The sequence below is a fragment of the Diceros bicornis genome, chromosome 19, assembly GCF_020826845.1.
Source record: "Diceros bicornis minor isolate mBicDic1 chromosome 19, mDicBic1.mat.cur, whole genome shotgun sequence".
NCBI lineage: Eukaryota > Metazoa > Chordata > Mammalia > Perissodactyla > Rhinocerotidae > Diceros > Diceros bicornis.
In genome coordinates, this window is record NC_080758.1 from 33,085,955 (window position 1) to 33,110,343 (window position 24,389).

The 24,389-nt window shown below is 44.6% G+C and overlaps 1 protein-coding gene across 7 annotated transcripts in view; it reads right to left on the minus strand.

Annotated features, from left to right (window-relative positions):
- SLC23A2 (solute carrier family 23 member 2) overlaps nucleotides 1-24,389 on the minus strand; it is a 130,372-nt gene that overhangs the window by 19,363 nt on the left and 86,620 nt on the right. For 6 of the 7 annotated variants that reach the window (XM_058563158.1, XM_058563154.1, XM_058563153.1 and 3 more), the window contains 5 exons: nucleotides 12,855-12,943; nucleotides 11,774-11,844; nucleotides 10,331-10,512; nucleotides 2,155-2,275; nucleotides 1,484-1,640 (listed from right to left, as the gene is read on the minus strand). In XM_058563158.1, coding sequence (XP_058419141.1) covers nucleotides 1,484-1,640; nucleotides 2,155-2,275; nucleotides 10,331-10,512; nucleotides 11,774-11,844; nucleotides 12,855-12,943 — 620 coding nt within the window. The remainder of the gene's footprint in view (nucleotides 1-1,483; nucleotides 1,641-2,154; nucleotides 2,276-10,330; nucleotides 10,513-11,773; nucleotides 11,845-12,854; nucleotides 12,944-24,389) is intronic. The other variant, XM_058563159.1, reaches the window with a different exon arrangement.

The following is a 24,389-nucleotide window of genomic DNA, read 5'->3' on the forward strand; positions in this document are numbered from 1 at the left end:
TCTAGATATTTGAAAACCTGTCTCCAAATTCAGCCAAATCGTCAGTGAGTACATCAGGCTACATCCTCTGGCCCTCTAGGGGTGGCTTTTTACCTAGGGGAGTCTTGACAAAAGGGGGCAGCTCAGGCAAGTTAAAGGCTGTCACGAAGAGGAGCCGGGCACTCACTGCCATCACGATGCCAAGCGCCCTGTCCACTCGGTGATACCTTCTCACGCACGGGCTCCATGGCCCCGGGGGAGATCTCCCTCGCCACATGCTCAGCTGCTTCTCCTGGACAGCCCCCCCCATGTTCCTATTCGTGCTCATCTTGGGAGCTGCCTGCACAAGCAGAGAGACCACCCAGCACGTGCCCTGGAGGCTTCTTCCTGCCTGCCCTCCCACGCCTCCTCCTGACAGCCTCACCAACTGACTCAATCTCATTTTATCTCAGACCATATGCACGTACATGAACCATGCATTTTTTTTTTTTTTGGAAAAAGGACAGGTATACATAAATACACACTTGGACCACATGATCTGATGAGAACGTTACTTTAGAAAGACTAAACTTTTAAAGTGTTTGTAAATATGTCAAGAACAGAAGGAACAACACCAACATCGCTGTCATTTAACATACTTAGAACAGTTGTCTTTGACCCAATCTTAATATTCTTGGCTTTTCCTGCTTTTTCTCCTTGTCATTATAAAATGTGAAGATGGGATTGCTAAGCAGAGGAATAAACTGGCACAATCTGACGAAGCTCAGGCTTCAATTCTAATAAAACCCCCAAATGCTGGGAACAGAGCCTTCACAATAGAACAACCAAGCACTAATAACCCTGGGCTCACACAAGTCACTTTTGAAGAGGGGGTCTAAGAAGTGTGCAACATGAATCCAAGTGATATCTCAGCTAGGGATCGTATCCCCGCCGTACCTTGTCAAGAGTTATCCAACGTTTAAATTATAACTTAAGACCCATCTTCCATCTATTTGTGAATATCAATTTTCCTCTGAAAGCTATGACCAAATTAAAAAAAAAAGATTATAGCTATCCATTAAAAGATTACACAAACTCCATCATGCTTGAGCAGTTTTCTTGCTAATCTTCAGGCTCCTCCCACTCAAGTCTGTTCCTCTTGGCGCCTTGGTGCTACGTAGTGCTATACTTGCCTTTCTAAGCAGCTGCCCTCAAATCCTAGCCACCAGACCTCAAACCTGCCAAGAGACTCCTTGTCAGGATTTCATCCTAGTGGAACCCAAAGAACCAACTAGTTAATCTGAGAAGGGAGCTGGTTAGCCTCCGTGTGTTAATTATGGCACTCCAAAGACAGGGCCTCCCTTTTTTTGCTGTCAGATCTTCAAATGACCAGACTGGTAAGACCTCCAGGGGACATTCTGGAACACAGAAGACTTTTCCTGCTGGAGAACCTTCTGTCAACTTCCAACTCCTCTAAACTGGCCCCTCATGGGCTCCTGACCCCTCTGGCCACCAGAATACTTACATGGGTATGGGACCTTAAACCACGGGGCTACCAGGAGCACGCCCTGCCTGGCATCCGTCCGAGCATAGAAGCCGTACTTCGTGCTGTCAGGAGGGAAGACATCAGTCACCGTGAAGATGAAGCAGAGCAGCCAGGACACAAGGATGGCCAGGATGATCTGAAGGGTCAAAGGACAGCTCTGTCAGGCCAACAGAGACGGCAGCTGCTGGCGAAACACACGCCTTCCTACAGTCTCAATATCACACCTCGGAACCCACCAGAGTCAGTACTTTGCAGAAAACACACACAACAGATCTGCTGAAAACCTATTCCCTGAATGAATCACATTTAGAGAGCAGTTTTATGCAGGTGAAGTTACTTTAACCCTAAGTCTGGCTGGTAAAATAAGAATAGTAGACAACGCGTCTGCAGAGGCCACGTGGAGTCAGAGCTCCCTCAATCCCAAGGACAATCAGTGTCCTCCTTTGAACTGTTAACAGAATTTCAGAATCAGAACCTTCCACCGCTTTTAAACTTTAAGTCCATGACGATTTGGGTGGTCATTAGTACCCTGAGGTCACTACACAAACATGGTCCCCCAAGAGGACCTGCTTAAAATCCTCCTTTCGCCTAAACATTTTACATATGAACCACAGGCAATATTGTCAGGGGAAAAAAAGGTGACTACTCACAGGGAACATTTTGAAAAGCTGTAACTTGTATGCAGTCCATCCTTTCTTGGATTTGTAAATTGGGAGAGGAAATTTAACATTTCTGGCATATTGAGAAAACAGTAATACTAGGAAAATTGTCCTGAGGAGAGAAAGAAAATAAACTAGATTAAAGGCTCTATGTCTGTGTTTTAAAGTAATACTCAAAGCTTCAACAGCAAAATTGATCACGTGTTCAACTCACTTCTCTAGAAAGCTGCTAGTCCTCTTAACTATTATTTGGGAAATCATATCTTTTGGAAATTCCATTTTTGGAAAGCTATTAGAATTTTTTCTTAGAATTTCTTGATATTGAAATGAAATTGCCATGTAAATGCTTTGGCTAAATTTTCCTAAGTAGAATAAGAAAACCCAAAGAATGTGTACACTGATGGGAAAAGCTCACTATGTAAGGGCAAAGGCAAGATGATAGACACAACATACCACACTGTATAATTACAACTACGAATTAACTAAAAACAAACAACTACTGCACGAGTGTGCATGTACACACACACACGCGTGCGCACACAAACAGTAGAGAGGGACGGGAATCCAAAATGCTCACAGGGATTGGCTTTAAGTAGCAATATGATTTGTGACTTTTTTTTCTACTTTTCTGTATCTTCTGATTTACTTATAAAGAACCTAAATTACTTTTAAAAAGCAAAAAATAAAGCTTCAATATTTAAGAAAGCTATATACAGTAGAATTCGACATTAATAATAACATTCCTGAGAGGTTTTTGTGTGTCATTCATTATGTGAAGGTCTTCCCGCCCATCACCTCAGCCTTCTGCAGTGGCTTCTCGATCATCCACTTTACAGAGAGACAAAGCCAGCAGTCCCAAGATCATACAGCTAGAGCTGGCAGGGCGGGTGGGCCATGGGGCTAGAACTACAGCCTGGGCTCTGAACGACTTTGCCACACTGGTCGAAAGGGCAGGGATGCCTGGGCGGGCTCAGAAGTCCCTCTACCCCAAGCTCCATACTCCCGACCCCGCTGCACTGAGCCCTGCGGGAGGCAGCAACATCAAGTGACTTCCCTGCAGCAGGACTGACACGTCCTCCTCTGTCCGGTGCCCCGGCTGTGGTGGGTGTGGGATGCCTCCCCACCACTGAAACAATAAAGGCGTACAACAATGCGTTTCATCACCCACAGGGACTCATTCTTGCACTTACAACCCGAGGGAGAGTTGGCAGAGGAGTAGGTTCTCAGTCAAAGCTGAGCTTAATTGTTCCTGGGCACAGTTCCAACTGCTGAGATGGAATTATCAGCCCCATTGACAACCAGTCAAGCGCAGCCTCACTGTCACACTCCTAATGAGGTGCAGACTGCAACTGGCTGGAGAACAGGCCGGTGCTGCTCCACCGTCTCCCCACCTACTCAGGTGCTTCACTGACCTGGCAACGGGGGTCTCTGCCCTGCCACAAGGTCACCAGGTCAGTACCAGTTCAAGGTTGAAAATACACATGGTGCCCATGTTATTCCAACGCTCCTGGGGTGGTGAAGTTTAACCAAAAAAATGATATGGCCATGAGGGATACTAAAACTGGCTTATTTTAAACTTAGACCAACATAAAATTTTCATGTTTTAAAAAATGCTAACTTATTTCAAAGTGAACGCTCTGAGATGCAAAAAGGCCCCAAGTCTGCTATTACCGTTATCATTATTTCAGGCAACACCCCACCTGACAGTTACACCTGCATTGTGGTGGCCACTTTTCAAAGCATCTTTAAAAGGGGATAGGGACACATACAGAATTCGAAGGACATCCAGATCCCAGGCCTAAATCTGGCAGCACAAATTAAGTGAGTGGACTAGACAAATGAATGCTCCATCTTCTTCCCACTCCAAAATCCATCAACTTCTAATTTATGTTTATCCTCAAATACACCTGTGGGGCAGGTAGGCCAGGCAGCCCCATAGCAGAGAGGCTCAGAGGTGGGGGAACATGCCCAGTCACACACCTTGGCTGAGAAGTGAAGGGACAAGGATCCGAGCCCCAGATCCTCAGGCCAGGGTTCCACCCACCATAGCTGGCTCTTTCCACCTCACATTTACATATTGCTTGCTCTCGTTGACCTCTCTTTTACCTTATAAATGTTATGCAAGCAATACATACTAAAAGGTAGGAAAATTATAAAAGGCAGATAAGCAAAAAGAAGAACAAAAACCTAAAGATCACTTATCCCACCACTGGGTGACAACCATGTCACATCCTGGTCTATTGATTCTGAACAGCTTCTGTTCCCTGGATATTTACAAGTCCTTGGGTCCTGGGCACTGGGGTTAGAGAGGGAGACAGGAAGGACCGATGTCACCCTTGCCGTGAGAGCACAAACAGGTCATCATCTGACCCATACTGGAATCACACCTTACATGCTGCTTCCCAACCAGCGTGGAGCCCCTATTAATGCCATGACCTCAACAGATGGAGATCTGCATGATCATCATAGTGCTGCTTAGCATTCCACCTTATAGATGTACCACAACTTGTTTAACAATTCCCACATGGTACAACATTGGGAGAAACATAAACAACCGTGAAGAATCACCTCTCCCTGGCACCTGTCTGAATATCGCCTTACAACAAGTTCCTAGGACTAGAACGGATCTGTCAAACAGTAAATACCTTATTAAAAAGCTTCTGGGGCCAGCCCCATGGCTTAGCCGTTAAGTGCGCGCACTCCACTACCGGTGGCCAGGGTTCGGATCCTGGGCACGCACCGACGCACTGCTTCTCCTCCGGCCATGCTGAGGCCGCGTCCCACATACAGCAACTAGAAGGATGTGCAACTATGACATGCAACTATCTACTGGGGCTTTGCGGGGAAAAAAGGAGGAGGATTGGCAACAGATGTTAGCTCAGAGCTGGTCTTCCTCAGCAAAAAGAGGAGGATTAGCACGGATGTTAGCTCAGGGCTGATCTTCCGGAAAAAAAAAAAAAAAAAAAAAAAACACCTTCTGATACAAACTGCCAAATACAGAAAGGCTGGGTGAATTTACAATCCCACGCAGAGACCAAGAACATTCATTTGCTACTCACTGTAACACAGGGTCTTATCATACTTTGAAATCTCTACCGATTTCATTAATATAAAACACTGTATTATCATTCATTTTAATACTCATTCTTTACATCTGAATACATAGGATACATATTTCAGCATTGTTTGCAACAGCAAATACTTTAAACAACATTCACGAGCATCAATTGGGGAATGGTTTAATAAATTATAGACTATTTCATACTATTTAACATTGTGCAGTTTTACAAAGAATGAAATAGCTCTAAACACACTGTCTTGGAAAGGTGAGCCCGACAAATTGTTGGGGCAAAAAACAAATTATAAGATAATATAATGGTAAAGCTGTATAAGCGCATATGTTTGTATTTATGCGTAAACGATATAAGTCTATGGAAGGATCAATATTACATTTTTACTAGTTAATCACGAGGAGATTTTTTTGAGGGATGGGGGTGGGAGGGACTATTATTTTATTTTAGATTTCCCTGTTTAATCACTGTTAAACTTCAAATGACTAGAATTTAAATGTATTTGGGGATATTGATAAAATGAGACTTGAGTGTTTGGTGATGGTACAGTGGGTTCATTACATTATTCTCTCTACTTTTGAATAGGTTTGAAATTATCCATAAGAAAAGTAAACAAAAAATAAGTTTCCTCAAGAAAAAAGCAGTTCCCATCGAGGACCTAAGCATGTGTTAGAAAGGTTGCCACATTTACCCTCCCCTGACAATCTGTCTCTAAATGCCACCTCCATTGGAGTGACTTAGGAACCCATGCTGTACAACCTGATCCACCACCACCCCCACTGCTAACGGATCTGAGTGAACATGCACTGTGATAACTGGGGAGGATAACCCTTTTTACACACTAATTGGCTATCTGTATTTCCTCTTTTTGTTACATGGCTGTTCTTATCATATCCTTCATCCATTACTCCACTGGAACTCTCTCTCCTTTATAGTAATTAGCGAAACTCTATGAATTGGTAACATTAGCCCTTCTTATGGAATTAGTTGTAAAGATTTTCCCAGACTCATTTATAATTTAGTTTCAGTGGTTTTTGATATGAGTTTTAAATGCATCAGGAATAAAATCTATCAATCTTTCTCTTTTAATATCTGCTTTAAGATCTTCCCTGTCTTGTTAAATATTTATGTAGCTTTCCTTTTAGCACTTTTATGGTTTTATTTTCTATATTTAAGTCTTTAACTGAAATGTAATTTGACATTAACCAGGAAGCTAACTTTTTTCCAAATAATTATCCCATTTTTCCTACCCAATTCTTCTGTTCCCCACTTATCTCAAATGTGACTGCCATCATACACTAAATATGAATTTCTTCTTGGTTCTATTTCTATCCCTCCTGTTCTGCCCTACCAATGTCTACTCTGTCCCAGGACCACAGTATTGTTATTAAGCTCTGGAAGGTATTTGAATTCTTGTAAGGGCAAGTCACCATTCCCTTCTCCCTGACCTTTCTGGTATTTTGAGCCATATTATTTTATTTTCTTGTCTTACACATTGGTTAGCACAACCAGAACAACTTCAAATGATACTGGTGTTAATAAACATGCCTGTCTCAGTTTTTGATTTCAATAGGCAGGCCTGATTTAAGTCTTTCACCATTAAAATATGAGGCATTTTAAAATCTTATTCATGAAAAATCCTTCTATTCCCAGCATTTTCCCAAACCACGTTCCATGGATCATTCCTCCCAAATACATTTACAGACGTGGCACTAAAAAAATAAGTGTGTGCAGAGCTGGAGACTAAGACCCTTTTCTGAAAAGAGTCTTCTGCATACTTGCATTTTAACAGATCACAAGGAGCCTTACAGAAGAGAAACAGGCTGAGCCTAGCACGCTACTAACTGAACATATGTGAACTCAGCTCAGGGTTTTACACAACCCCAGGAAGGAAAAAGTTGGTTCAGGATCTCCCTTTTGTATTAGCTCTGTCAGGAAATGTCATTAAGATAAAGTTGACTGGGAAGTTTCCCTTCTCTCTCAAAGCTCCAGAACAGTTTAAACAGTGCAGGAATTCTCTCTTCCTTGAAGATATAATACACTCACTGTCTAACCAATGGAGCCCAGGTCTTCTCCTAGGGATAGAGGTCCTTCGACAACATTCTTGACCTTCCCTGTGGTCACGGGTGTACTCATGCCTCCCGCTCCTCCTCTCACTTATCCACAACGTGCTTAGAGAACGCCTGCTCTGTGACAGTGAGCGGGGTACTACAGGTTCTGTGGTGACCTGCACAGAGCCGAGGCCCTGCCCTCACAGAGCTGACAGCCTAAGTACAAAAGAAGAGCTCTCGGAAACTAAAAAACATGAGAGCAGAACTGAAGAGCTCAATGGAAAGATTCACTGATAAAGCTGAGGAAAATTCCCATGAATAGACAAAAACACATGAAAGAGATGGAAAACAGAAGAGGAAAGTAGAGGAAGAGCTCAGGAGGTCCAACATTCTAGAAGTTCCAGAAAGAGATGAGCAGGAATGGAGGAGAGGAGGGCACCCATGAAACAATTCAAGATCATTTCCTATCAATGCCTGCCTGAGACTCCAGAGGGAAAAGGCCCTGAGTGCTCAGCCCAAGATGTAAATGGACCACCAAGGGGCAGCTGGTGAGGTTTCAGACACTGTGACAAGACAACCTACGATCTTCCCGAACTCCATGAGTCTAACTGGAGTTTCAAAAGGAGGAGGCAGAGGAGGCCGTGAAGAGATAACGGCCAAGCATTTTACAGGACTGAGAACGGACAGGAAGGGAGCAAAAGAGAAGCTGGAGACCAGTTCAAAAGCGATGGCTGAGAGTAAGGCTTGTTGAGGGTGGTAGCAGTGAAGACCCCGAAGACACAGGACTTGTTTTGGAGGTAGGACAGATCGACAGGTGGTACATGGGGCAAGAGGGAAAGCGAAGAATCAAGGACGACTGCAGGGTTTCTGGTTTAAGCAACTGAGCGCATCGTTGTGCCTTTGACTAAAAAGAGGACAACAGGAGAGGAACTGGTTTGGGGGGCAACGAGGGAATCAAAAGTTCAGAGCTTTCCTCCTTTAAAGTCTGAGATATCTTGTGTAACAGCAAATGGAGAGCTCAAGTCAGGGGCTGGATCTATGCCCGGAGTTCAGGAGTCTGGGCTACGGGTTTCTGTGGAAGTTGCCAGCATAACAGACACTTGCTGGTGCTGTGGACTGGATGACATCTCCTAGGGGAAGAGCACATGGAGAGGAGGCGGCCCAGGACCAAGCTCTGAGGAGCCCCGACTTTAGAGCTCAGGAGAAGAAGGAGTCCCTTTAGGTTACTTATGCTTTTCTGAAAACCACCCATTTTATCTTTTTTTTTTTTAAATCTGGAGGCAAGGAGCATAGAATTAATTCAATCTCCCTAGACCTGCGGGTTTTATCCCTCCATTTGTGTGTGCACCCCCATCTCGCCTTCATGAGCCTTGCCAGAAGTCTGTCTATGTGTTCTTCTCCAAAGGACCAGCTTTTGGATGTACCACTTCTATTTGTTTCATATTTTTTGTATCTTTATTAATTCTTTCTCCCTGCTTTCACTGGGCTCATTTTTAATCTGGTTTTTCCAGTTTCCGGAGATAAGCTCTTCATGTACTTTATTTGCCTTTAAAGGTTATGAATTTTCTCCAGAACAACTCTGACTGCTCTGTCAGTGTGATTAGTGCTGTTATCATGATTTTCTAAATTATTAGCAATTGTGAAGTTTCAATCTCCTCTCTGACTACATGTTATATAACAGTGTTTTTTTTAGCTCCTAAGGAGTTTGGGGGTTTTGTTCACCCTTTTGTTACTGGTTTCTAAGTTTACTGTAAGATGACAAATATAATTTCTCCTGTTAGGAACTTACCGCATTTCACTGAATGAACATTCTTACATGCATTCTACACACCAACCTGGTGTGGAGAATATTGACCCACCTTCAGTGAAATAAGAAAATTCAGAACAATCCTGAATACTTTCACGTACCTTAATTTGTAAGCATATATGGATTACAGTGATGCAAAGATTCACTTTATTTGTACATCATGTTCTAACACAGAGAGACATCGGTGTCATGGGTTAAATTCCAGTCAGACTATTTGGGTTTTGAAAACCATCCCACTTACTAGCTGTGTGACCCTGGGCAACTAACTCGGCATCTTTGTGGCTCTGTTTCTTTCGCTGTTAAACAGGATTACACTGTACCCCCCTTAGTTTACCACATGTGCAATGAGGGTTATGTAAAGCAATGATACACAGGCTCAGTGAGGGCTGCCTGTTATTGAATAATCACAGAATATTTCACAAAGCAAAAGAAAAACAACTGGAAATCCTGTTTGTTTTAATTTGTTTTAGAAATTTTACTGGTCGGTAAAATTTGAGAGTCTTGGAAGCACTTCCCTATGATATAGTCAACTCTTACTATGCTCTACAGACATAGAAAAAGAATGTGGGTTCTGTTTCTGGTACACAGAATTCTGTGGCTCTAATAACCAATCTTACAATATTATCAACGTCCTGGATGTCTTTACTGACATGACTTAAAGGGGTAAGTGACATCTTCAATGGACTTGAAGTACTGTGCACAAGGACCAGCACTGATGAGCAGGACTCTGGCAGGAACCACAGCCTCCCCACAGGTGTGCAGAGCTCTGGTTGGCCTTGGAAGCCATGTCACCTTGGATGCCAACACATCCTCCCACAGCATCTCTGCCTCCTGCCAGTCTGGAAATATTTTTGAGTCTCATCTAAAGGATTTGGCTCCTCAGTATTTCAACTCATGTGCATGAGACTTGGCGTGACCTCAGAGGTTAAGAACTAATGGTGCCACCATCTTACTCCCTTCCCCAAGTTTAAAACCTTACAACCCTCCCTCTACACATCACTGCCAAACCTGTCTCTGGAATACCTTGACTGCATGTCACTTCCAAACCTCTGGGTCTAAAAAACCCTTCAATAGTTCCCTAGCATAAAGCAAATAAAGTTTAAACTGTCAGACTATTTTCACTTAAAAAGCCTCCTAAAGTTTGCGTAACTGTTCCAAATGCTCAAAGAGGCTGTCCCTCAGTAGTAGGAAGAGGGAGATTTTTACCATCCACTCCTGAGTGGTCTCAGAACACTTACAGCATGGCGATGCCCCAGTGCTTCCCCGCTCTCTCTCCCGCTGCCTGGAAACCAGAGAGGCCAATGAGGGCCACCGTGGGCGTAATGGTCAGGGGACCGATGTATTTCAGCAGAGCCCCAGGCAGGCCCAGGAGGCCGATGACCACTTCTATCAATGATGACATGATGATGGCTCCCTGGATCTGGAACAAGAGAGGCATAGACATGGCAGTGAGCCGCTTGTACATCACACACCCCAATGTCACCTGCAACCACAACTGATACTTCTGCAAAGCATCGAGTTATTACATAACAGGCATGACAGAGCTGGAAAATTCCTGGGGAACCCCAAAAGAAACCAGAGGGGGTGAAGGGGGCCTAGCAAACCTCAGTGTGATGTGACTGACGTGAGAGAATTACAGAAACAGGCACTGGACACAAAGTCAACTGGCCTTTCCCACGGAGAAACGAGACAGACACAACTTATAATTCTCATTTAAAACATTCACAACCAGCCTCGGAGGAACGCTCCAAGGAACATTGCATTACAAAGATTCTTGACTTTAAAAAGTTAGCCCCAGGCCAGCCCAGCAGCGGTTAAGTGCGCACGCTCTGCTGCGGCGGCCCGGGGTTCGCCAGTTCGGATCCCAGGTGCGCACCGATGCACTGCTTGGCAAGCCACGCTGTGGCGGTTTCCCATATAAAGTGGAGGAAGATGGGCATGGACGTTAGCCCAGGGCCAGTCTTCCTCAGCCAAAAAAGAGGAGGATTGGCAGATGTTAGCACAGGGCTGATCGTCCTCAAAAAATAATAAATAAAAATAAAAAAACTTATTAAAAACAAAAAAAAGTTAGCCCCTGCAGGACATTTAAAATATAGTGTTACTGATAAAAATTCTAAAGGAATGTTTCTGTTGTGCACGACGGCCGTATCGGTGCTAATTCTGAACTAATGGTGAATGGTCTTGTAGGTTTTGAAAGATCTGGACAAACTGCCGTTCTTCACGTCTGAGGACTCCCATGCCCTGTGCTGTTCAAATGCACCGTAGTAGACAAGTATCTTTAATTCCTTCCACAGATATAGGCAAACACTGAGGCTGGAATGAATAGTTTTGCTGCCTTCTGAGAAGCCTCTGTAGCTCAGTGCAAGGGAGGCACTCCCCTCGGCTGGTTACGCTGGAGGGTGTGAGTGGGCAGGTCTGTGGGTGCACGGGAGGAAAGGGGGAGAAAGGAGGAGGGAAACAAGGGTGAGAAACAATACTGTCTGACTGCACAGAACATTTCTGCATGCTTTATTTTATACTGCTGTCATCCAAATTCAGTTTAACAACAGAAATAAACATGTCAGTAGTTGAAAAAGAAAAGGGCAGCTTAGTACAAGCAACTGCAATTTCTTAGGCACAACCAACAGTGAAGCTGAGAAGAAACAGAAAGAAGCCATGAGCAGGCAACGCTCCTCCTTTACCTCGCGTATCCGGGGATACCAGATGTGTTCTGTGTGTAACAGTTCTGCTGTCCCATTGGCAACTGAAACATCTTGAAAACAAAAACAAAGACAAAATTTTTGTTGGAGTGACACTGATGTTTCACAGGACATATTCATTTTATTCTTTGTAAGAAGAATTTCCTCCCTGTTTCAAGTATATTTATATTAATACCCATCCCTAAAATTCAAGTTACAACAGTACGGCTTACCATACTGAAAGGTGGACTCCCCAATGCTAATTTAACCGTATTCATTCATCACTGAGAGCTCCCGGCTTGTCAAAAGCTGACTGAAGTGGTGATGCACATTTCGAGTGCCAGCCTCACACAAAGACCAACCTTTGCAAGCAGCTAACTGAAATACCCAATGGCGAGGTTGCCTGACTGAGGTTTTAAAAACCTAGATAAAACAGAGGGCCTTTTCCAGTTCCTAAATCAAATCAGTGGTCACAAGGTAACTCCTAGGAGCAAGGAAGGAAATGAAGGCTGGATAACTTTGCTCCTAGAACCTAAAAATCTAACAGTATTTTGAGAGTACAACAGGTCTGATTTTCTCAAATCCCCTAGCTGATCTTTTCCTGACCTTATCGGGTTATTTAAGGATCTTTGCAATCACTACGGGGAGGTGGGGGGATGAAAGTCATTTGCAGAAAACCAAAGCAGCCAGACCCTTAAAAAGCAGAGATGTTTCAGAGAAGGGATGCTGACGCAGCAGAGAGAGTGATTACTGGTGGTTCATAAAATCCACTGAAAGAAAGAGGCAGAAAAATAGCACAAATACTTTTCTATTCCATTCCCATGTTTATCAATTTCGTTAGCATAGAGAAATGAGGTCCTTTCTGGTCCTTACTTGCTCTGGGGTTAGGGATGCACGAGTGGATAGAGAGACAGACAGGAACACGATCCACGGACTGGAGCATTCTAAGCTGTTTGCTAGTTTGTGTGTTCTGTGCCTGACTCCAAAAAGGATTTAACGCTGCTGAGGGCAGCACATCCAGGCCTCCCTTTTACCACCTGCATCAAAGGCCCCCAATGACATATGTGGAAATAGCTGCAATTACCTGTGGTGTTACATTTCCATTTATCTAAAGACAGGATGGCTCGAGCAGGGGCCAGAAATGCAAAAGCACTGGCCTGAAACAGGGGTAACCTAAAAGAAACGAGACCAAAACCATGATCACGGCATCAGGAACTACCGAGGTAGTTCACTATTTGACAGCTTAACAGTCTTTTCCACAGACAAACAGCACATGAGCAAACGCAGGCACACCTGGAAGAAAGAGCCCCAGTCTGCAAAGATCACCTCCGCCATGCAGCCAGGGCCGCTGGCCTCTCCGTCTTCCCCTCCTGCTGCTCTCCCCCGAGACGGCCCCAGGGTGGGCCCTGGGGGAGCCCTGCAGTCAGGGCCAGCACCCCAACCCCAGCCCCTGCCATCACCGCCTTTCCCCTTGGGGGTGGGGGATGCCAGGCGTTTGGGTGACTCTCTTTCCTGCTGAGCTTGTGAGCTCCTTATTAAACATCGCTGTCCGTCTTCTATTTCACCACCCGCCTCCTCCTCCTCCACCCTTTCAAATTCTTATCAGTTATCACAGAAAAAAATCTATCTCCCTCTGTTGTTCCGTTTTGTAAGTCAAAACTGCCCTAAATCATAGAGGATAAGCATTAAAATCATGTTAGTGATCTAGACCTATTGAGGAAAGCTGTAGGTTACAAATCAAGAGGAGATATAATACTCTGCTTACTCATAAAAAATACTCAAAAGTATTCTAACCCTTATTTTTAAAGGACCCGGAAAGCTTACAGACTCTTGGTTAAATTTCCTGCCTATACCCTTCCTCAAACTAGATGCAGGCATCCTCAAATGCCATCATTCAGTTTTACTTTAGATACTTCATATTGACTTTGTGAACACTTGAGCTACTCAAATTCAAAAGATTTTGCCATTTTTTTAATTGGAAACGTACAGCATTTCAGCTACCGTTGTATTAAGGTGGCCTTATGGGCTAACACAAGAATTCGATCATTTTTTTTTTCTTTTTGTGAGGAAGATCAGCTCTGAGCTAACATCCATGCCAATCCTTCTCTGTTGGCTGAGGAAGACTGGCCCTGAGCTAACATCCGTGCCAATCTTCCTCCACTTTATGTGGGACACTGCCACAGCATGGCCTGACAAGCGGTGCGTGGGTGCGCGCCCAGGATCTGAACCTGGGCCGCCAGCAGCGGAGCGCACACACTTAACCGCTACGCCACGGGGCCGGCCTCATCGATCACTATTTTTAACATTACTTTCAGGGTAAAATATAAAACTGGCTCCCTCTGTTTGCATGGCTGGGAACTCCAAGATGTCCAGATCCTTAAATACCCACAAGCAGCCTTGCATCAGTGTCCTGGCCAGCAGGACGGGAACTCAGCCTGCTCTCCTCTGAGCTGAGAGTACACTGTGCCCTGACTGAACTAGGAACTGGACTGAGACACGAGCGGCTCTGGTTGAAGGACAAACAGCTGCTTTATGAGTCCAGAGCTTGCACACACCACTCTGAGCCAGACAAGGGTCAAGATTCTTTCATTCTGGCCATTTTAATCATGCAATGAAATCAATTGCGAGTAGGCAGGATGCTGGCTTTAAGACATAGAGGCAGGCTGCACAGTACAGACCCAATGCCACTCACATGGGCATGGCCTCCACCAACCATCCACTTATAATTACCTGTCGGAGGGGCCCAGAGCATAGTACTGTCACAAGTGGAAGTGAAGGTCACCTGAAGTGGGAATGTGTATCAAAGCGAAAAACACTGTTTGATTTACAAAAATTCCTTCAGCACAATTTTTCAGAAATGTACTGAAAGGGTAAGGGGAGGCCAGCACCTAGTTAGGAATGGATGCCATCTCAATTGGTCCAAATGGCATCTGTTTTACTATCATTTCAAATTTCAAGCAACACATCCTAGGGCGGTGTGATATGGATTGCATCTAGAGATCTCGTCCTGAGGAACATGCAATCAGCACTGCAGTGGTGACTCACCGGATGTGGGAAGGCAGAGATTGGCTCTGAGATCCACTCCCAGTGACCTGAACTATTCTTGACCTCAGTCTGAACCTGACCATTGCCTGGACATGTTTCAGGGCAAGCATTTTATGGCTTAACCCTGACCAAAGGCCCTGAGAGCACTGCTGCAAAGAAGCTCACTCACTTTCACACAACCAGGACCCCAGGTTCCTTTGAAAGTGGGTGATAATAGAAAATTCCCACATGTGCTGCCTCAGACAAAGCCTCCCAAGATGATGTGGAAAAGGCTGCACATGCCGGCTTAGGTGTTCCCCATTCAGCCACGCACACTGCCCGCCACAAGCAGTACCGGCTGAGGGATAAGTAGCCACTTGATAGCAGTAAGGACCCAGCATTAAGTGTGGTCTCCATAACTAGCGGCATAAATCAGTGGCTTAACTGAAATATTCTTAGGGCAAGTTGCAACAAGAGCATATGAAGTCATTAAACGAGAGCTTCCCTGAATGACAATCAACAAAGCCAACTTCCCAAGAAAAAGAGTGAGGATGATAAAGCACTTGACATCCTCATGTGATGAAGTGGTTTTTTCAGGCACTTCCCCAGCATGAAGCTGGTAATCCTAGGCTCTTCCCTCTGCCCCTCACTCACACCATCACCAACACCTCAGGCCTCTAGGCTCCCCAAGCAGACAAGACTCTCTGCTCTTTATCTTGTACTGAAGACTGGTAAGGAAACAAATTAAACCATGCCTTCTTTTACACCAGGGGCTGGCAAACTGGCCCACAGGCCAAATCCGGCAGACCACCTGTTTTTGAGTAGTTTTACTGGGACACGGCCACCCTCATTTATTTACATCATCTGTGGCCGCATTCGTCTGCAATGGTAGAGTCAGCAGTCACAACAGAGACCACAGAGCCTAAAATATTTACTGCTTGTCTCCCTACAGAAAAAGTGTGCCAACCTTGTCTATAGGGAAAGTATATCTTAAATACGAGAAGAGGTGCTGGAGTTTTGCAGAAGTTGTTAATGTTACAAAGAGAAAAGGTGAGCAGATAGGCACCTTTGTGGTGACACAGTCCCGTGTCAGGCTCTAGCCCCAGGAAGGCAAAAGAACCTAACCAGCCCACACAAGTCCTTAACGTTGTTCAGAACCCTGCTGGAGGCACCTCTTTTCCTCCTTGGTATCCAGGTGACCTGAACCCTGTTCCCCAGCCTCATCCCTCACCAGCCCCTTCAAATACCTGCACTCCACCCACACAGTCCCCCGCCTCTGAGCCTTTGCTCATCTCTTTTCTCCGTCATCATTTCTAATGTTCAATTTTTATTCATCACTCACAGCACAGAGAAAATACTACCTCTTCCAGGAAATATCTCATGATCTCCTTCTTGGATTTGTAATGTGCTCCCCTACAACTTAGGACTTTCTGACCACCATTTCTGCAACCCACCCCCCTAGCTGCCAGGAAGCTGCTTCATGACTCCCTGAGGGTGCCGGTTAAAAATGGAGATTTCCACGTCTCACCTAGTCCTAGTTCATCAGAATCACCAAGTAGGGTCCTCAAATGTGCATTCTGAACAATCAGTTCTAGGTGAGGCTGAGGCACTTGGCAGCCCCTGTGCCAGATGAAGGGATTTATCATTTTGGTCACTTGACAAATACTTCTTGGGTGTCTGCTTGACACGGGCACAATTATAAGCAGCTACTATGATGGAAAAAACTGCTCCTGGGCCCTCGAGTGGTTTCTGCTGTGTGAAGGAGACACTAATCATGGCCATACATGAAGGGCAGCGATGAGGACGGTGCAAGATGCCGTAGGAGTCTGTAGGAGCAGTCACTTACGCTAAGGGATGGGAAGCATTTCACCACATATGCTAGGGGCTATGAGTAGACCTGGCAGAGAGAAAAGCAGGTGCAAAAGGAGAGCCACACAACAGACCCAGGAATGCTCGGAGAACTGCAGATATCCTACTGTGGGTGGGAGCACCGGGAGGTGATGTGGTGAAGGTCAGAGGGGACCAGACGGCAAATGCCCTGCATTCTTCCTGCAGGCAAGAGGAAACTACTGAAGGATCTTGCTCTGAAAGCATCACTTTGGGGGAACTGGGAAAGCTGACCTTAACCCCAAAACTATTCTCAGAAGGCATTGCAACAGGCAGGTGTGGCACGGCTCCGTTTGCTTCACTGACTCCACTCATCCTGTGGTGTCGCTCGGATGACCCGCCAGCCCAGGGTGGGTCTCCGTGTGCATCCGCCTCTATCCACTCCCGTCACAGCACTGAAGCGATCCGTGCTGACAAGCTCCCTGTATGCTGACCTGCCCATCTCCTCATGGGGCTGGAATCGCCCTGACAGTAGGAACTGGGCCCAGTTCACCCATCACTGTATCCCCAGCACCAACTTCCAATTAATAATTAATTAATTGAAGGCGTTATTTACAAATACTACTCTTTGAAAGGAATTTTATTAGACTAGAAATAAGAGTTAAGTCTTTCTGCCATGTTGATTTTAACTGCAAATTTGGGAGAAGACTTTTTTAGATAAAGTACTCGGCAGAGAGTAAAATGTACATGAATTTTTAAGATAAATCCAGGTAACTTCCCCGGGTCCCAGGGGTTTGCAGTCCTCCTCTGGTGCCATCAGGGGAAGGGTCTTAAAAAGTTTAAAAGTAATGATCCTATGAGCAGCACCACAGAGGGGCAAAATGTATCTGCTCAGAACCAAACCTTTTAATAAAAATGAAGAAGACACAAACATAATTCATCCACAAAGAGAGTGTACTCTGTCCCTGGCTTCCTCAACCTAGCAAGAAAACAATCAAGTTGATACAAAACTTTTCATTGCCAAACATTTACTTGAGTCTAAACTGCAGCACAATTTTAAAACAATCTCTAAGAAATGTAAAGCAAGTCTGGCCTGGAGGAGCTCTAGTTTCATTATTGAATCTGCCATCAGGAATCTGTACCCTAAGTACCTTTAAAGAAAAGCAAAACAATGTGTCAAAGAAAACTCTTAATTGATAACATCTTCCTATTATTTACCGTATACATACAGCAAACTGTCAGCTGAACTGTTAGAAAGTAGCTTGTAGACCTCTTGTGCTTCACTCACTTAGCTGGCATCTCCTAAAAACAAGCATATTCTCTTATATCATTGCCTCCCCCTTATCACATCCAAGAAAGGTGATGTTAATTTAATAATGTAACCTAATATTCAGGCCATATTTAAATTTCTCTAATTGTTTATAGAAGTGCTTATAGCTGTCCCCACCCTGCAATCCAGTTAGAGTTCCTATATGGTGTTTGGTTACTGCGTCATATTTACAGCCAGGCTAAACATTTTGGAAAGGAGACTGCTTGGGTGTTGTGCACTTCTTATAGCATCACATCGGGAGGCTGCTGTCATCCAACTGTCCCGTGAGGTGGGAACGCTTGGTTAGAGTAGTGGCTGCTGGAACTCTCCATTTTAAAAGTAACTTTTCCATTGTGTAATTAATAAATTATCTATAGGGTGATTACTCAGACTGTGTGAATATTATATTCCCACTAGCTTATTAACATTCTTACATAGTGGGCTTAAAAATTATGATCTTTCAATTTTAGCATTCCATCCATGTTTACTAATTAGCATCCTTTTGTAAAGAAGAGCTTTCCATTTTGTCCAACTTTCTCTCCCTCTTTTTCTTTTTTGAACATCACTGTTAACTCATAGATTCTGTTTTTATTCCGTTTTATAATTCACTACCATGACTATTCTTTTTAATAACTAAATTGTCTCAAACTTGCCCAAACCAGCCTGCTCAAGTAGGTTCTCATTCCTCTTGACATAACACCCCCATCCCTCCTCATTCTTTGAGCAGTTCTTTGCTTTCTGGCACAAGATGCTCCAGGCTCAATTTGTACTGTTCTCAGCCCCAGCCCTGGAGCCAACCACTTCTCCAAGGAGCCCTGTTTCATTCTAGTGGAGAATCGTATTCAGAAACCAAGATCTAAACCCTAGGTGGCCTCACTGTTACTGGGGTGGCATTTAGTTAGTAAACAGAGATACAATTCTTTTTTGAATAGTGGGGTCATAACGATGCCTCTGGTTCAATCCAATGCCCTGAATCACCTTCTTTCCATATTCATCTCTCTCCTTCTCCTACATTGAGCATCCTGATTTCTGACATCATCAACAGACTTATTCATTTCTTCTATCCTATAACATCATACAACACGGTTCCAGAATTACACCAATGTTACTACTAACAAGACTAAGACTAAGTTTAAGATTTCTCTGAATTTTTTTTTTTTTTTGGCCTTAGACTATATCCCATTCAGAGTGTGCAAAGTACTATGTGCTAAAGACTGTGAATTCTTTTCTCTGTGTAGTTAGCAATTTGACAGATGGCTAGGTTCACTTGTTTCTGTGTGTATTCAATTTTAGGGTTTGCTTTTCTTCACCCTTTTAGATTTTATGTTTTGAATATGTCGAACATTTATAGTTTAAAAATCAAACTATATGAAGAGAGGTACCAGGAAAGTCTCACTTCCATCCCTAGCCCCTTCACCCCATTCCCACTTAGCCCGCGTAGTTAATGATTTTCATTAATTTCTACCTTATCCTTCTTATTTCTTTATATATATAGACACACACCCATATATGTACTTTTTTTGCAACTTGCTTTTTCAATACATCCTGGAACTTACTCTATACCAGTTCATAGAGCTCTTTCTCATTCTTTCTCAGGGCTGCATAGGACTTCATTGTATGATGTACAACAGCAGCCAGTCGCTTACAGAAGGGCATTTAAGTTGTGTTAAATATGTTGCCATTATAAACTACATAGCAATACATAGTTTTTTGTATATTATTTTGCATTTGTGGGAGTGTTTCTTCAGGGTAAGTTTATAGAAGTGGGGTTGCTGGATCAAATGGTAAATGCACATGTACTCTAGATACAGTCATGCATTGCTTAACAATGGGGATACATTCTGAGAAATGTCTCATTAAGCTATTTTGTTGTTATGCCAACATCATAGAGTGTACTTACACAAACCTAGATGGTATAGTCTACTACACACCTAGGCTATATGATCCTAATCTTATGGGACCACAACCGTATATGCAGTCCATTGTTGACCGAAACGTCGTTATGTGGCACATGACCGCATTGTAAAATTCTTCTTCATAGGGGTTGAACTATTTTCACTCCTGACAGCAATGTGCAAGAACGCCTATTATTCCACGTCAAAATTTCTATTTTTTGTCAATCTGACAAAGGTCAGAAATGGTATCTCAGGGTAGCTTGAGTTTGCATTGCTCTTATTATAAGTCAATTTGATGATCCTTTCATATGGGGAAGGGGCATTTTATAACTTTTTTGTGAACTGTCTGTTCATGTCTTTTGCCTTTTTTTCTATATGTTTTTAGGTATTTTTTAATTTTGATTTTTCAGAGTTCTTTTTACATTAGAGATATTAGACTTCATCTGTGATATGTTACAGATATTTTCTCCAGTTTGTCATTTTTGTTTATATTTTTACAATGCAAAGTTTAAAAATGTTTTCATATTTAACATCATCAAATTCATCACATTCTTTTATCGTTTTTGGAGTCTGAGTCCTAGTTTAAGTCTTCCCCTACTTTAGGTTATAAAGGAATTCACCCTTGTTTATTCTAATACTTATATATATAGTTTCATGATTCTTACATTTGGATCTCTAATCCATTTTGAGTTAATTCAAAGAAAACTCTTAACAAAAAGCAAGTGTAACCTTTATCTTCAAGTTTATGTCATTCTGGTCCTACAGATAAATACCAAGATGACATGAACTATTTCGGTCAACCCCTCCAACAAGAGGGACCCCTGGAAAACCTTGGAAGGAAGAAGCCAACAGCTCCTCCCCCAACCACAGCTCACAGTAGAGCTTTACCCGTCCCCAGAGCCCAGGAACTGAGGAGGGCTGGTTGGATACAATTTTGATAACCTCCTTTTCAAGCACAATAGTATCAACTATTGCAGGTCAAGGGTTTCTTAGCCTAAACTACTTTTATTACTTCAAGATCTAGCCAGTCACAAAGAGGCAGGAGGGATTCTTTGGGGTGTGGCAATGCTCTATCTGTTGGTTGTGGTGGTGGTTACGGGACTGTACTTGTGAAAAAGGGTAAATTTTACTGTATATCGATTACCCCTCAATAGGTAAGACTTAAAAAAATTATGTCTAACTCAGCCATAAAGAAAGATAAAATCGTCCCATTTGCAACAACATGGATGGACCTGGAGGGTATTGTGTTAAGTGAAATAAGCCAGAAAGAGAAAGACAAACCGGGCATGATTTCACTCATATGTGGAAGATAAACCAACACACGCACAGATAGAACTGTCTGGTGGTTACCAGGGGCTAGGGGGGTGGGGGTGGGCACAGGGGTGGAGGGATGCACTTATATGGTGACTGATAAATAATAATGTACCACAAAAACTTCACAATAAAAAAAAAAGTATGTCTATAAAGTGTCTTTCTGGGAGAGGAAGTAGGAGGAGAAGGACAACATATTCCTTAAAATACTAGAGTTATGGCAAGTAGTTACAAAAAACACAAAATTTTAAAAAAAGAGAAGAGCTTCTCTCCTGGTAGTTTCTCCCCTCTATTCCTGGGTAATGCTGCTCTACCCCCCCCAAACAGCTTTGCCAGGGCAGTCAACTGCCAGAAGAGGAAGGAGAAAAGGGGAGAGGCAGTGGGCCGTGAGGAAGAGGATGGGCAATTCAGAGCATGTGGGGGTGTGTGGGGCAAGCAGGATGCGACAGTCAAAGAAAAAAGGTTGTGGAGAATTCATTAACCCCACATACACTAAGAGGACTCAGTCAGTCCCTTTGTCCCCTGGAGCATCAGAAATATTAGCCAACAGAGAAGGAGTATGTTAACTGAAGGGGGAAGACCACCCAGAAAATTTAGAGTTGAAGAGGCAAGCCTTAGGGCAGCGTGGCCAAGGAGCACACCCAACTGCCCGCTACACTCATCAAGGACATGCTGCTCCCTCAGGCGTCTAGCCCTTGCCCACTGCACCCTCGTCTGCCTCACCTGCACCCTCGTCTGCCTCACCTGCACCTACCTGCCTCCTTCCCTTCCAGAAGGCCCACTAAAATAATGAGAGCCAAGAGGTGAGTGTGGACAGGTGCCAGGCATTAGCTCATTTGATGCTCACTAACAATTTTATTATTATTACCATTTTACAGACGAGGGAAGAGGACTTTGAGAGACCAGGCAGCTTGCCCAAAGTCGCACAGCTGAAAAATGGTGGAACAGGAGTGATGCCACCTCTGAGGCCAAAGCTCCCGGATACAGCTGGTTAGGGGATCGGGGCCAAGCTCCCTCCTCTAAGGCCACTACCTCCTGCTTCTCACTGGCCCCCATTTCTTTAATGTACTATCTAGAATTTTTTGAATTAAATGGACAGCAATTCTTTTATTTGGGGGAAAAAAGCTACAACCTGCTATTATGTGCCTGTTCAACACGACAGAAAATGAAGGACTGGCTATCAACTACACAGTAATTCTGGCAAAAATGTTCACCCTGAATCAACCATGCCTCTGGTCCCATCTCCCAGTTTACAACAAATAAAGAGGACTGTGGAACAAATCAAATACCACCACGAGGACACAATCAGACAAATTCAGACCACGGGACGCTCGACAACTGGCCTGGACTCTTTAAAAAGGCGATGATATGGAGGGAAAAGGTGAGGACTGTTTAATAAGAGACCAAAGAGACACAACAAACAAATTCACCACATGAACTCGACTGGATCCAGGTTCGGGGAGGTGGAGAGAAAGCTATAAAAGATATTTTAGGGACAACTTGGGGAATTAAATACGGACTGCACATTAGATGATATGGTGGAATGACTGCTAACTTTCTCAGTGTGGTAAATGGTTACACAGGAGACCCTCAAACCTAGGAGAGTATTTAGGGGTGAGCCAGCATGCTGTCTGCAATTTGACTTTCAAATGGTTCAAAGAACTGCACATACTCTCCACACAAATACAGATACAGAAATGGAATGTGGAGGGAAACTCCAGTCCCCCCCACCCCCAATCTAACCACTGCATCCTGCCATTCTTCTAAGTTGCATCAATAGTTAAGAGTTCAAAGTCCCAGACTTGAAACCTGCAAGCATCCTGGAGCAGTGGCCCCCTGTAGTCAGTGAGCACACAGCATAGCATGTACAGGCCCCCAGAACCCAGGGAGACGGAAGACAGGGGCGCTCTCTCCTCAGGGCAGGCAATCCAGTTAGAGAACAGGTTGCCGCACTGACTACAATGACTCTTAGCCAAAACTCTACTTTTTCTCAGCTAAGAAAAGTTCTGCGCGTCTACAGCCGGCTGTGATGGCCAGGAGAGGCTCCTCTGAGAGAGACCCCCCCCACCTGCAGTCTTTTCTTTTGCTGGGGAGTTCAGAGTGATGCCTCCAAGAGGTGCCTGGAGCAAGAGGGTGGAGTGTGGCAAACCCAGCACCCCTGCCACACCTCAGGGAAGGTCGAGGAAGGTCAGCATGGCAGGCAAGGGGCAGGGTCCCAGAGGGCCCTCCTTCACCCCCAGCTCTGCACCGACACCTGGGGTCAGGGGCAGGGACTCTGGGCAGCTCAGAGCTGCCAGCAGGACTTGGTCTCTGTTGGAAAAGGCAGTGGCAGCCAAGATGATGGCATCAGCTGAGAAGTTCTCCCTGCAGCCAGGGAGGCGTGACCACTTCAGGCAGCTAACACCAGGGTTGGGGGACTTGGAACAACTCTGCCCTGATCTCCCGGGATTTTAAAGGCTTTGTACTGATTCCTGGAGCAAGCCTAAGGGGTAGCTGGGATTGACATCACAAATCAGCCAGAACGAAGCAAATTACTGAAACCTCACTCATGGGAAATCGGCATTGAAAGCAAAGTACAGGGCATCAAGGTCAAATGAGAGGAGGAAGAAGGAAGAGGCAGGGTGGGAGGAGGAAGAAGGAGGCAGCAGCCATGGCAGAAACCATGCACCCCCAGCAGGCAGAGGCGCTGGGAAGCGCTAAAGCCACAGAGGTCACACAACTGCGGCTGAGACCCATGACCTCCATTTCAAAACCGTCACGGGCCCTGGAGGAAGGAAACCACTTTCGTGCAGGGGAGACGTGCAGTGAAGGAAGGAGGGTCTGCAGCAAGCGCTGCATCAGACACACTTTGTGTGGCCTCAGCCAGCACAGCCCGTGGAAAACACGCCCCCAAAGGAGCATTTACGACATGGCATCATCTTAACGCTCGCATTCTGAGCTCGGGCTCAGGTTTGCAAAGGCATACATCTGTTTCACATTCCCTGTTTCCCTGTTAATTTTGGTTATTTTTATGGAAGAAACAGGCTTCCAGGAACAGCGTGCCCCTCTTCACCAGCGTGCCCGTGGGAAATGAGGAGGGACAACCCGGCCCGCAGGTCGGGATGCTTACGCTTTCTTCCTGCCTCTGCTCTAGACCAGCAATCGTCTTAGCTTGCTTAGAATAAAGGGCCCACTCCTCAAAGGCACAGACACGCCGGTCTTCAGGTCCCTGCATCCACTGCATCCACCACAAGGGAGCATCGGGTACGCAGCA